The sequence below is a fragment of the Leuciscus leuciscus genome (assembly GCF_965113295.1).
Source record: "Leuciscus leuciscus genome assembly, chromosome: 20".
Classification (NCBI taxonomy): Eukaryota; Metazoa; Chordata; class Actinopteri; order Cypriniformes; family Leuciscidae; genus Leuciscus; species Leuciscus leuciscus.
The window spans coordinates 10,561,071-10,574,937 of NC_138744.1; the positions used below are offsets into that span (position 1 = coordinate 10,561,071).

At 39.9% G+C, this 13,867-nt stretch overlaps 1 protein-coding gene across 1 annotated transcript; it reads left to right on the forward strand.

The window, feature by feature from the left end:
- Positions 1 to 11,749: 11,749 nt before the first annotated feature.
- Positions 11,750 to 13,653, forward strand: LOC309483955 (uncharacterized protein). Its single transcript, XM_082150053.1, has 2 exons — positions 11,750 to 12,768; positions 13,163 to 13,653. The coding sequence occupies exons 1-2, from the start codon at positions 12,043 to 12,045 to the stop codon at positions 13,376 to 13,378; spliced, it is 942 nt and encodes a 313-aa protein (XP_082006179.1). The 5' UTR covers positions 11,750 to 12,042; the 3' UTR covers positions 13,379 to 13,653.
- Positions 13,654 to 13,867: the final 214 nt, after the last annotated feature.

Genomic DNA, 13,867 nt, shown 5'->3' on the forward strand with positions numbered 1-13,867 from the left:
AATCAGACTGCACAACTGCTATAAAAGGACAAATTTGTAAGGACAAAAGGCAAAAATCCAATTACTCTAGCTAAAAACAAACAAACAAACAAATAAATAAAATAAACTTACTGAAACTATAATAATACAATATTAATAATAATCATCATCATCATCTACTTTTCTTTAAATATTCAGCAGCTTTCATAACAAATAAAATCAAATAAAAACAATATGACATATGTAATAACATACAAAAATAAAAAATAAAATAAATATTGAATATTAGAAATATTAGAAATATATAAAATGTAGCCTATATTAGTCTTTTTTAAAACATTTAAAAATTAAATATTAAAATAAAATAATTTTATTGATCAGAAATAGCCACAAAAAAAAAAAAAAGAATAATAAAATAATGACAGACTTTTCGTTTGCGGTAATAAATACTAACAGTTCATTCTTAGTTCATTCTGCTGCCACTCCTCAGCTGTCTAAGCTTAGTGAGAGATTTAATATCTGCACATAAATCATGGCAATACCCTGAAGTTAGACTTCAGATGAAGCAAATGCAACCCATCTCTAGAGTGTCAACATTATGCTTGAAAATCTCACAGGTATTGAAACATGGTAGGTGGGATGCTGTTATCACACAACCGATCATGTTTTACTTACTTTATTTAATTATTTATAATCGACTTATATTGTCAACTGGTATGTATTTTTGTGAAAGAGTAGACCACCAGAGAGTACCTGTAAACAACAGAGCTTTTGTTCCAGCAGTAGCCCCCCATTGAAAGCTGAGACTTTTTTTTAATAAAGGAAACCTGTTTTTCTCATCACAATCAGGGAAGGTCTTGAGCTGACCACCCTTGTGATTGACCTTGTGCTAGAGAAGGGGCCACATCACTTTTGGTTTCACAGGAAATTATTTTTGGAGAAAATAATTCTGGCTCTTATCGTTCATGATCACAACTGCCATATTCACACTGTGCGTTTTGGCAAAAGCATAAAATGAAGAAACCCTATTTTTGAATCATTTAAACTTTCAACTATATATTTCAATTATGCATTTCAAGCTTTTATGTAACAGGAAGCATCAGTGTGCAAGATACGGTTTCAAAGGGAGGAACTATTTACCTCAAAGTTATCCTAAAATATCTACCCCACCCACCTACACATGTCAGTCACCAATTCTCCCTGGTTTTCTCTAGTTTCTTCCACACATAGAGCTTTTGTGTGTTTTACACAGGATCTGAGCATAGACATAGGAAGTTCAAGCCAACGAGGGAATTGTGGGTGGACATGATGTCACAGTAAAGCTAGTGTGGATGATGCAGGCTGACACAGCAGTGACTGAGAAGGAAACGCTGAGCACCCTACAACCGGTCACAGAGAGATATCATTTTATTTCAGCCAAAACTTAATGTACCACACGGACAACACACACTAGCATACCACACGCACATACAATGACTTTAAAAGTGATTGACTAAGTTTTATATGGTTCACAATGAAGTTAATTAAAGACACCATTGAATCAAATCTAAATTTTTTTTTAGCACTGAGCTACAAATAGCTTGTAGCTTTAAAGGGATACTCCACTTTTTTTGGGAAATAGGCTCATTTTACAACTCCCCCAGAGTTAAACAGTTGAGTTTTACCGTTTTCGAATCCATTCAGCCGATCTCCGGGTCTGGCGGTACCACTTTTAGCATAGCTTAGCATAGATCATTGAATCGGACATGACCATTAGCATCTCTCTCAAAAAAATGACCAAAGAGTTTCGATATTTTTCCTATTTAAAACTTGACTCTTCTATAGTTACATCGTGTACTAAGACCGACGGAAAATGAAAAGTTGCGATTTTCTAGGCTGATATGGCTAGGAACTATAACTTACTCTCATTCCTGCGTAATAATCAAGAAACTTTGCTGCCGTACCATGAGTGCAGCAGGCGTAATGATATGACACAGCACCTGAAAATAGGTGTCCCCAGCTGGACCAAGCGGGAAGGAAGTCGACCGGAAGTTGAAGCTGGCCGCGTGCCACCATCTTGTAGCAGAACTTCACCTGCTGTTAGCATCCCATTGACTCCCATTCATTTTGGCGTCACTTTGACAGCGAATAACTTAACATCTGAGGCGTTTAAAGACTCCATTTGTCCATTATTTATTTCTAAAGAAACACGAGAATGTATAAAATGCTCCATTACCTTGTAGCTTATGTTATGGCCCCGTAGAAGCAGTTTTTGTAAAAGTAGGCTAACGATTGCGTCATAACCACGCGACTCTCTGTCGCACAGTAGAGAGATTACCGTATGGACAGGAGGAGAAGCTTGCGGGCAATCGGCGGGACGTGGAGGCAAAATGACAAAATAATTAATCAGAATACCTAGCAAAAGTTTCTCCTGCTCCAAGGTCGTGGACACCTCCTACTCACACTCTCCGTCTCTGCAAGATTCGGAAGGGAATGATTCAGATTTCTCATGCCACAGCCACTAGAAGACAGACGGGTTGCTCACGTCACATCTACGTCGTCAAGCTCGGTTTGAGTCTGCGCGTCAGGAACGGAAGTCCTAAAAAATCGCTAAAAATGGGCTTCACTTGTCTCAATTGAGTTCCAATGAGATGGCTCTGTCCACTTCTTATACTGTCTATGAGCTGGACTCATTGGTTACTGAGCTGGGGACTATTTTCAGGCACTGCGTCATATCATTACGCCTGCTGCACTCATGGTACGGCAGCAAAGTTTCTTGATTATTACGCAGGAATGAGAGTAAGTTATAGTTCCTAGCCATATCAGCCTAGAAAATCGCAACTTTTCATTTTCCGTCGGTCTTAGTACACGATGTAACTATAGAAGAGTCAAGTTTTAAATAGGAAAAATATCGAAACTCTTTGGTCATTTTTTTGAGAGAGATGCTAACGGTCATGTCCGATTGAATGATCTATGCTAAGCTATGCTAAAAGTGGCACCGCCAGACCTAGAAATCGGCTGAATGGATTCGAAAACGGTAAAACTCAACTGTTTAACTCTGGGGGAGTTGTAAAATGAGCCTATTTCCAAAAAAAGTGGAGTAACGTTATCCCTTTAAGCTGTGATGTCGCTTATATGCAAGTCAATTTGACGAAACCTGAAGTTCTTTTTTGGTTTAAAAAGAATAGTTCACTCAAAAATGAAAATTCTACCATAATTTACTCACCCATGTTGTGCCAAACCTGTATGACTTTCTTTCTTCTGCGGAACACAAAAGAAGATATTTCTGTCTAGTGAAAGTCAATGGGGTCCAACATTATTTGGACAACAACATTCTTCAAAATATCTGAAGATAAGAGTGAGTAAACTGCGACATAATTTTCATTTTTGTGTGAACTATTTATTTAAGAAGCCAAAACAAGAAGTCACATACCTCAAGATGGAAGTATTCCTCAATAATGACCCTGGGAATTTGGCTCATCTTTTAGCCAAACAAAATATCAGCCAAATAAAATAAAAATAGACGCGACTTTCCAAACAAATAGAATAGAGTGACTTTCCAAACAAAACAAAGTAAGGATAATAATCCAACAACAAAATCATCCAAAAACACTTATGTTAGTGAATAAACATCAAAACACACAGAGCCGAATGAGTCTATCTTAGGAAGGAAACTTATATTAGAACCAATATGGAAATACATGTCCGTTTGTGTTATCTTACACCTCGGTTTAAATGAAATCAGTAATGATCATCATATGCAACAACAGGAATTATGATGCATTATGGATACATAGACTAAAACCGAAGAATAAGTACGCTTAAAAAATGTCAAGTGTTTGATAGCAACTAAATCATTACCATAAAGTCAAAGACAGTTGATAAATAACAAAGGAAACTTTCACAGAAACAACCAGTGGAACTTCAGGAAAGAGATTGATGCCATTAGGGTGCCTGTATATTTTTTTAACCTTGATCAAGGACTAAGACTTCCCAGCAGCCCACTGCAGCAGCTTCTAAGAATCAAGGAAATGGGATCTCCACAGAGTTCTTCTGAAGCCAAATCCAAATCACACCCCGCTTGCCTCTGATGAGTGATTTTGCTCAATAATTACTTTCCTGTGAATGTCCTCACGGTCACCCGGCTATTCAAATTGTTCCGAAAACACCCCGAATCTCTAACATAAGCTGTGAACATACTATGGATGTGCAGACAGTTCACGGCACTGCTGTAAACGAACAGCTCTGGTCAATATAAGACATACAGCGAGAAATGGACCAGGATCTACATTTAAAAATAATGTTAAAAAAAATTCAAATGTAACATTTGTGATTGATATTTTTGTTAAAAATATTGTCACAAGTGCATGCCATTTTTAAAATTGGTCCGATTTTTTTGAAACCCACAAAATATAGGTACTAGTCAATATAAACATCAACTTAAAACCACACGAACAATTTTAATTTTAAATATCTGATGTTCAAAAAAAACATAGAATACACATAATTTAGAAAATGAGTAAAATTTATAAGGTATACAAATGTTTATAAGACAAAATGTAAAGTAAATACATGCATGTATAGAATATAAAGAAATTATACTGTGTACTGTAAGTAACTTAAAAAGAACAAATATGAGCAGGCAAATAGTCTGCTAAGGTACAACAGAAAAAAAAATAGCAGTAGAAGCCATCATATTCTCAAAACAAAGCATTAAACTAAAATCAAACGAACACGATACAAATAAAAGAAAATGTGCCCACGAGTAAACCAATGAATGATTTTCTATTTCAGATTCCCTCTAAATTACATTTATTTTGACTCAAAGCTTTGCACGGAAGTGCTCAAGTAAGTTCCAGTGTTCCCATAAAATGGTTTTACTGTGAAAAGGGTGGATGTTGTTGAATTATGTGTGCTTTGAAACAATTTAATGTGGGACTACAGCGCTGTTATTTATAGAAGGCGAGTTTCTGAGTGCGTTCCCGAGGTCGTGTTTATTTAGTTTCTCAGGGAGGGTAAAAACATTCCCCTCCAGAAGTTTTAAAAAGTCTTTCGCTTGAAGACAGCGAAAGAAACCTGAGACAATGGGACACTGTTGCACAGACAGTGGGATGCTCTGTGACCTTGCCCATGATCTCCGCTCCCCGTGCTGGGAACAGAGGATGTCTGAGATCATAGCCCCACAGACAGCCTTGCATCCCCCTCAGCACACCACAGGCCGCCACACTTGGCTCAATCTCTAGCTTGCGATAACATCCGAGGCTAATTCCTCCTGGAGACTTCACATGAGAGCTACGTGTGGGGCAAGACGACAACCAACGGAGCATCTTTCGAGCCAATCTCTCCACCTGAGAACATCTGGCCCTGGGCAGAACAACCCGCAGCTTTCATCTGGCCTTGAAAAGCATGGGGGTGGAAAGAGTGACTTTCTCATACTGTAAATATGGACAGTCTCAGACAGCTCACTGTTTCCTCAAAGCACATTAGTGTATACTCTGTCTGTAGGGATCAACAGGGCTTTGCTTTCCTAAACCTGGTGCTTTCAATTTGTATTATCTATCCTCATACATAGCAATAGTCTCAACTAGAAGGACAGAAACGCCAAACTGTCCTCAGATCAGCTCTCATACTTGCCAGCACCTGTCACAACAGTGAGCTCATTCAGAGGGAGTCTATCCTAGACAGCTGGGATGGATGTGTCCCGTTTATTTTAAGATCTGATTCTCAGGATGTTAGGTTAGACAGCAAATAACTTTGTTGTTTCTATCTTTTAAGAAGGGTCCTGCCAAATGCCACAAGACTGGTCTTGTAGGTCCTGTTTGAATAACATGAAGCCTTTAAAGATACAACAGGGGGCTCATTCACATAAAATGTGTATTCATGCAAATCAGTAAATACCGAAAAAATGCTAGGAGCTTCCTGTAATCCTAAAACAACCATATTTATACTGCTAAATTTAGGCTTATTCACCCGTTATAAAAAAATGTAAATAAAAAATAAATAAAAAAAATGGATCTGGACAGTTCGTGCACATAAATTTTTCGTCCAATGTGGATGGAGGACCGGACTAAAAATAATGTGAAAGTGTTTAGCAGGAAACAAACAGTGCGACTGGTAAAGTCAGAATGCCAGATTGCCTAGATAATTACTCAAGCCAGCTGTTTTTAGTGAAATGATGACACAAGGTGCTGTGCGACAAGTGAGGTACTATTCCAGATCTAATGACTCTTATGAGGAATAGGATCAGGCATTTATATAGCGCTTTCACATTTACGACTGTACACCCAAAGCGCTTTTACAATCATATCAGGGGATCTCTCCTCAACCACCACCAGTGTGCAGCATCCACTTGGATGATGCGACGGCAGCCACAGTACAACGGCGCCAGTATGTGTATGTTCTTTTTAGTAATTCAGTGATTCAGTAACATACAGCGCAAGCAATGAAGTCTGATTCCCAAGTTAATGACTCACACAAGCCAGTTCTTTTTACTGAATCAAATCCATAACAACACAAGCAGTGAAATCTGACTCTTGAACAAAAGACTTGTGTGAACTACTTCTTTTCCAACTTAGATCAGTTTCTCAGTTATCTGAGTCACTTACTAAACGTCATTCATTTCATCATGTGGACATCAGTAAACCATGAACTAATACTTGTGTCAGGCTTTAGAAACCTAAATCAGTGCAGTTACTGAGTGGTTCTTCACATGATAAAATATGACTTTTGTTCTTTTTTTTCTTTTCTTTTTTTTACATTAATAATCAAAATACATTTAAACCTAATATTTCTTTCTTACAATAAAAAGAATTGTTGATGGAACCGTTAATGAATGATCAGAATCGTTATTCATCATTCAATTCCTTACAATTCACCCCTAGCTATATTTAGGAGTGTTACACCCTGCAATTTAGTTTTTCCAATTCGAAAGGACTGACAAGCTAAGCAGAATGAGTGAGCATTTGCCTTTGGCTCCTAGCGGCCCATCCTCTGCCAGCACTGCACAGTGTCCAGTCAGGCCTACAGTAGCACCTAAGCTAGGCCTGTGTTTGGTTTGGGAGCAAGGAAGTGCGGTTGGGCAGTAGGATTTGGTCTGGCCGGCATCGCCCTCCCTCCTCCCCCCTGCAAAAAAACTCCAGAGGCCGGCGGCCTAAACACTGCTGCCATTCAGCTGCCCCGCGTGCTGGGGATAAAGTTGGGATTGTTTGTCAGCGGACTGCAATGCGAGGAATGCAGAGCTCCAATTCCCCTCTGGGAAAGGAACATTGAAGTGTGGACATTCCGTCCTTTTCTCTCTCACTCTCTTACTCTCTCTATCTAACTCTCTCTCTCTCCAAATCACCATTTTCTCCTCAGGAACGATCCATTTACCACATTCAGCAGCAGCCTCAATCATAACGGTTGTGACTGAAGTGGAATAACAGATCGGATCTCTCCCTGGTGAGCTATTCTGAGTTCCTGGCAATAGTGAGCTTAGAGGCCCACAAGCCCCTTCACATGAGGATTCCATATCCACAGTCCATCCCACTGGCATTTCCTTGCGCACTCCATCATTCCCTGTGACATCACATTTCTGTCAGACACTCACGCAATTTCCTCCTTGCATAAACGCGGTGAACTCACAGTGCCACCAGCTTTACAGCTTGACATATGGGACCGGCAGCAAGGGGCGACGTCCTTAATGAATATGTTCCTGAACTAAACAAACTCAGTGAAAGGCTTCTGCTGAGATTTTTAAAAGCTCCTTTTGATGTTTCTCCCAACAAATGAGCCCACAGGTCTTCAACGAGAGGCTGATACAAGGAGAACTTGCTTTCTAGCTTGTTAAGAGACCACACAGCCCATAAAAAAAGATGGTGCCTGTTCATATTTGTTCAGTCCCATGACTTAGTCCAGCAGAAGCATATGTTAACCTTTGACTTCTATAGAATGATGTCACTTTATGATAATCATGTGACTAACAAAACAGTTTAATTAAAAACACCTACAGCAGCCTGACAACATCTGCTCTTCTAGCCAGCTGTGCGCTCACATGGTTCAAGAAAACCACCAATGGCACGCTTGCTCTGCCAAGATTCAATGGCTGGAAGACACATTACCAGGTGCTTGCAAGCTCATGACCATTTCACTAAATTATAAGATAATTGGAGGATCTACCTCACTTTTCTCTACTACATGTGAGCAATATATTAACTTTTATTATAAACTCATTCATGATGTTTAAAAGCACTCTTCTAAAACCTATAAATTGCCTACAGTACATAGCTGTCTTCAAAGGCAGAAACCTAACGGTCATTGAACCTCATAAGTGACTGATTTGAAACACACCATATAGCCTATAGAAACATGTCAAGAATATCTAGAGAAATTTAACTCAATATTGAGTTCACTGTTGCAAAATGAACAAAGAGATAGTCTGCATAAACATACTTAGCGCACACAAATTTAGTTTTAATCCTTTTAAACTATTTTTGATACTTTTCATTTATTTAATTTATATTTGTAATGCATAACAATTATATTCTTTTTTCTCTCACTTCGTAAGCCATCTTTGATTTTTTTTCCCCAACTGAGCTTGTCGCAATGCATTATGGGGTTAGGCTACTCAATAAATTGGTGAAGGCCTTTTCTTACCAAAAACAATAACTATAAAGATAACTATATTAGCTTCCATTTGTTAACCTTCGTTAATTCTGTAAAATTAGTCAATTCATTGTATGATTATTTAAGAATACATTTTAATAGCACTTATTAATTTAGTTCAATTTTGATTTATAAATATGGGCCTATAATGTTTCATTGTTCATGTTAGTTCTTTGCTATTGTTAATTTATAGACTACAACTTGAAATATATAAAAAAAGCTATGTAGAAATTAATATTAAATAAGATTTACAAATGTTATAAAAAATATTGCTAATTGTTATTTCTTGTTGCAATTGCATAATGTTCACGTATAGAAACTTACTTCAAAGTTAATAAATGTGTAAAATTGTGAGGCAGCTAAAACAATTGCTTACCTTTTAGAACATTATTTCAGGTGTGTCTCCCAAATACCTCAAATCATAAAGCAAGCAAACCCATGAATGCGGTTTTCGTTATTTTTTCTTCAACTGTCATGGCAAAGCAACATTTTAAGAACTTAAGGTCAGGAAAATTATATCCCGGGGTCACAGACAAGACTTAAACTAAACTAGTCCCAGACTGTTTGAGCTGTTATGACTGAAAGCAACTTGCACTGACATTTCTTAAAATATGGCAGTGAGATCGTTTTGTCTCAATGCACATAATGTTTTTTTTTTTTTTTAGGCACATTTATAAAAGCTACTTAAATACCCTAATTGAACTAAGGCCTAATCCTGGCTTGATCTAAGCCCTGTCTGTGAAACCAGGCCTATATCAACACATCCAGATTGAACCCTTATTAGACATTTGAAAGTAAATCTATCACCCACTTGAGGTTTGTTTCCACCAACCTTATTCACATGCTGTGCCATCTTATGATAGACATACATCTTTTAATGTGTTTTTGGATTGTTCTGCTGACAAACACTGCACAAATTTCTTTCCAAGAAACTTAAAAAAATAAAATAAATTGGTGACTTAGGTGCTTTATACAGCTTTCTACTGTGAATGCCTTTGAAAACACATTAAGTCTATCCCTCAGAGCCTTTTGCGATAATATCAGCTACACTGCCTCTGGCGTTGAGTATGTAATGCGTAATTACATTGCGTTAAGTATTTCAGGTTGGACACATTTAGAACCCAATGACCCACAAAACTGAGCTTGTGTAACTAAAATTGTCTGCATTCTTATACTTTGGTATAGCTTTTTTTTTGGACCTAAGGCATCATATAGTCACACTTCTGATGTGAAGGGTGTTTGAGTAGCCTACCTTTTTTTATTATAATTATATATATATATATATATATATATATATATATATATATACTGTATATATATATATATATTTTTTTTTTTTTTTTTTTTTTTTTTTTTTTCAGGCGCTACTGTCAAACTGGGACACCTTTATTGGCAAACTGGGACACTTCAAACACATTAAATTGTTTTTCAAATGTAGGCCCAATGAATTAAATACACAATAACAATATAAACAACAAAAATAATAAAAATCACTTTTTTTAAGGAGGGGTGCAGGTTTAGCAGATTCTTTCCACCCCTCCCTCCCTCGCCTGTCCACAATATTTTGTATTGGGTTTAGTTTATTTCATATAAATTAAAAAAAAAATAGAAATCTTCATAAACATTTCTTATGTCAGGGTTCTGCCCTGGCAGCGTTGTCTGTCTTGTCTCTGTTTAATGTTTCTATGTTTACGTTGTGTTTTAACACATGGTTGTGTCTTTGTTTGTGTTTGCCATGTGCTCCTCTGTCCCTTCCTCCTTGTTTCCTGTTACCACGCCCCCTTGTTTAGTTGAGTCCTTGTTTGAGTGTTGGCACCTGTCGTCTCGTTAAGTCCTTGTTTGTCTGAGTGTGCTCACCTGTTCCTCATGTTCCTAGCTCCCTTTATATGTTTGCTCTTTCCCTCTTGTGTTTGCCAGTTCGTTAAATGTTGTACTTCAGAGTACTACTGTGTCTCAGTATCGTTCCTCTTAAGTCGTTAGTGTTTTGTTGTAGAAGTTTGTTAGTGCTCTGTTTACTGCCATTGGCTCTGTCTTGTTTCCCTGTTCCAGTCCTGTCCAGGTCCTGTCTAGTGATGGCCAGATCGAGGCCTCGTGAAGCAATGAAACAGTTGAACCAAATGTGCCATATTGTTTCGAGGCTTCGAATCAATCCGACACCCGTCTCAACGGTGACACCTAGTGGTCACTTGCAGGTGTTGATCTGAAACAACCTTGACGAGCCATTAAAAAAATGTGTTGTTTTTTTATTATTATAATTTTCTAATATGTGAAGATTGTAACCTATAGGCTCCTCACTGTGCGTAATGTTATTTTGGTCTTGAAAAATGAATATTAATAAAAGAAATCAAGCCACAATGTCTCACTTTTTTAGAGATTTTTATTCAAAAATATTAATTTCTCTGCTGTGGAAGGACTTAGACTAGGCCTACTTCTTTTTTTACAGATAATTTCTCCAGCCTTTGAAAAAATCCTCTCACAAGGGACACTTGTTGCTGGCATGCAAAGATATATATATATATATTGTTTTGGTGATTTTCCTTTTATTGTGACAGGACAGTAGAGAGATGACAAAAAAACGAGGCGGGAAAGGTCCACGAGCCGGGACTCGAACTCGGGACGCCCGAGTGCAAAGACGCTACATGTCGGCGCACTGACCACGAGGCCATTGACGCAGACGGCGGAGATATTTTTTTTAGCTAGGACATACAAATGAGGAAAGATTACTGCTATCTCTTTCCAGTTTCATTTAAATTCCAGTTAAATTTAAATGCAAGCCCAAATAGCCTATAAATCAAATCGCACTATATCACCAAAAATCCACTATCTCAAAATCAAACTCCTCTCACAAAAACCCACGAGGTCAATATGCGTTGATTTCACTTTTATACAGATGTGCGACTGTGTGGTCTGTTCCCGACCGTGTCAATCAAACGCTGATTCGGCGGACCACACCTGATGAAACACTTAGTGAAACACTTCGAGGCTTCGTTTGGCCATAGTCACGTGACATGGGTGTTTTGAATCACGCTTCGGATCAGTGTTTCGAAACATCTGCGCTTCGGGATCTCGCAAAGCTTCGGAACGACTGTTTCGCGTCAGCCATCCTTAGTCCTGTCCAGCAAGCAGCCCTGTTCTGAGCCTGAGATACCTGAGTGTCAAGCTGTAAGAAGTCAAGCTGTAGAAGTTCCTGTCTGGCTTTAGCTGGTTACCTCTGGTCTCACTCTGATCTGCCATATCTTCACTCCAGCCCACGGATACCTCATTACATCTGCTGCTCTGCTGTTGTCACTGTCTCATCTCTACCTATTGTTTGGATTGCTACCTTCTCCCACCTCGTCGTGTCATCTGTTTGTCAATAAAGCTGTTAATTGTCATCCTGCATTTGAGTCCTCCTTCACAGATCCATAACAGAACGAACTGGCCACTACAGGACTCAGCAGGATGAGCATCAAGGTCCTGCCACCTGCCAACATGCAAGAGAGAATGGCCCGTCATCGTAGTCTCACTGCTCTTCGCCAGGATGGCTTAGGAGTTGGGGGTTTTGCCCAGATGTTTTGGACCTGGTCTAGGGGGCTAGATTATAATGATGCTGCTCTCAAGCATATCTTTAACTCCTGCCTGGATGACCCCTTGCCTGCATGGGAGATGGATTCTCTTCATATTCTGGATTTCTGGGGTTTCGTTAGTTACCTTGGTAATCGCAGTAAGTGGGGAATGCCACCAAGCCCACCTGCATCTGCCTTCAACTTTCCCCGCCTGTCTCGTCACATCTATGATCCTCCTTTGGCTTCTACGAGGAGACTGAGATCCAGACGGAATAGGGCAGTCCAGTTTACCACATCAACCTCAGAGCCAGTCAAACCAACCCCCACCACTTCTCAGAAATCCAGGTCAGTCCCAATCACTTCAAGATCTGACTCACTATCTGTTATTCAAGAGACAGCTAAGTCAACTGCTGTCATCTCTCAGTCAACTATGCCAATCACTTCAAGAGCTGACTCACTATCTGTTATTCAAGACACAGCTAAGTCAACTGCTGTCATCTCTCAGTCAACTATGCCAATTACTTCCAGATCTGACTCACTATCTGTTATTCAAGCTACAGCCAAATCAACTGCTGTCGTCTCTCAGACAGAAATGCCAGTTCCAGTCACTTCAAGATTTGAGGTACCATCTGTTATTCAAGACACAGTCAAATCTACTGCTATCACCTCTCAGACAATAACGCCAGTCAATTCAAGATCTGAGTCACTAACTGTTATTCAAGACTTAGTCAAATTAACCGCTGTCACCTCTCAGACAATCACGCCAGCCCCAGTCACTCCAAGATCGGAGTTACGGTCTGTTAGTCAAGACACTGTCAGATCCACCGTAGTCATCTCTCAGAGAATTGTGTCACTCCCGGTCACTTCAAGATCTGAGTCTCCTTCTGTTCTTCATGACACAGCCAAGTCAACCGCTGTCTTCCCTCAGTCAATTACGCCTGTTCCAGTCATCTCTGAGTCTGTCGACTTAACCTCTGTTTTCCCTGTTACTAGCGAGAACTATCCTGTCTCTTCAGAGCCTGCTCAATCTGTTTCAGTCAGTGCTGATTCTACGAGGGTTACTGCTTCTCCGCCTGGGTTGGCCGAGTTGGCTACAGATACTACAGAAACAGCCCAGCAAGCAGTATCAGCTCGTCGTAAGAGGAAGAAGAGAAGGGTACGTGCTGAACAGTCTACATTTCTCCATTCCCAAGCCCCAGATCCAGTGGTTTGTGAGGTGTCAAGCCAAGTGAGTTCTATTCCCATGCCATTGATAAGCGATGTCATTCCCGCCGAGACAACCTCTACCAGTCCTGTTATGTTTACTGATCCCAGTCCCAAGATGCCTATTGTCATTGCTGCAGAGGCTTTATCTGAACTTCTAACTAGTCTTGTCAAGATCCTAGAGATGCCTGTTAATCCTGTCGTGTCCACTAGTCCCAAGCCTGCTGTTGAGAGGGCGTTAACTGAGCCCACCGCTGTTAATGAGCGGGCATTTCCCGAGCCCGCCGCTGCTACAGAGAGGGCGTTTCCCGTGCCCGCTGCCGCTACAGAGAGGGCGTTTCCCGAGCCCGCTGCCGCTACAGAGAGGGCGTTTCCCGAGCCCGCTGCCGCTACAGAGAGGGCGTTTCCCGAGCCCGCTGCCGCTACAGAGAGGGCGTTTCCCGAGCCCGCTGCCGCTACAGAGAGGGCGTTTCCCGAGCCCGCTGCCGCTACAGAGAGGGCGTTTCCCGAGCCCGCTG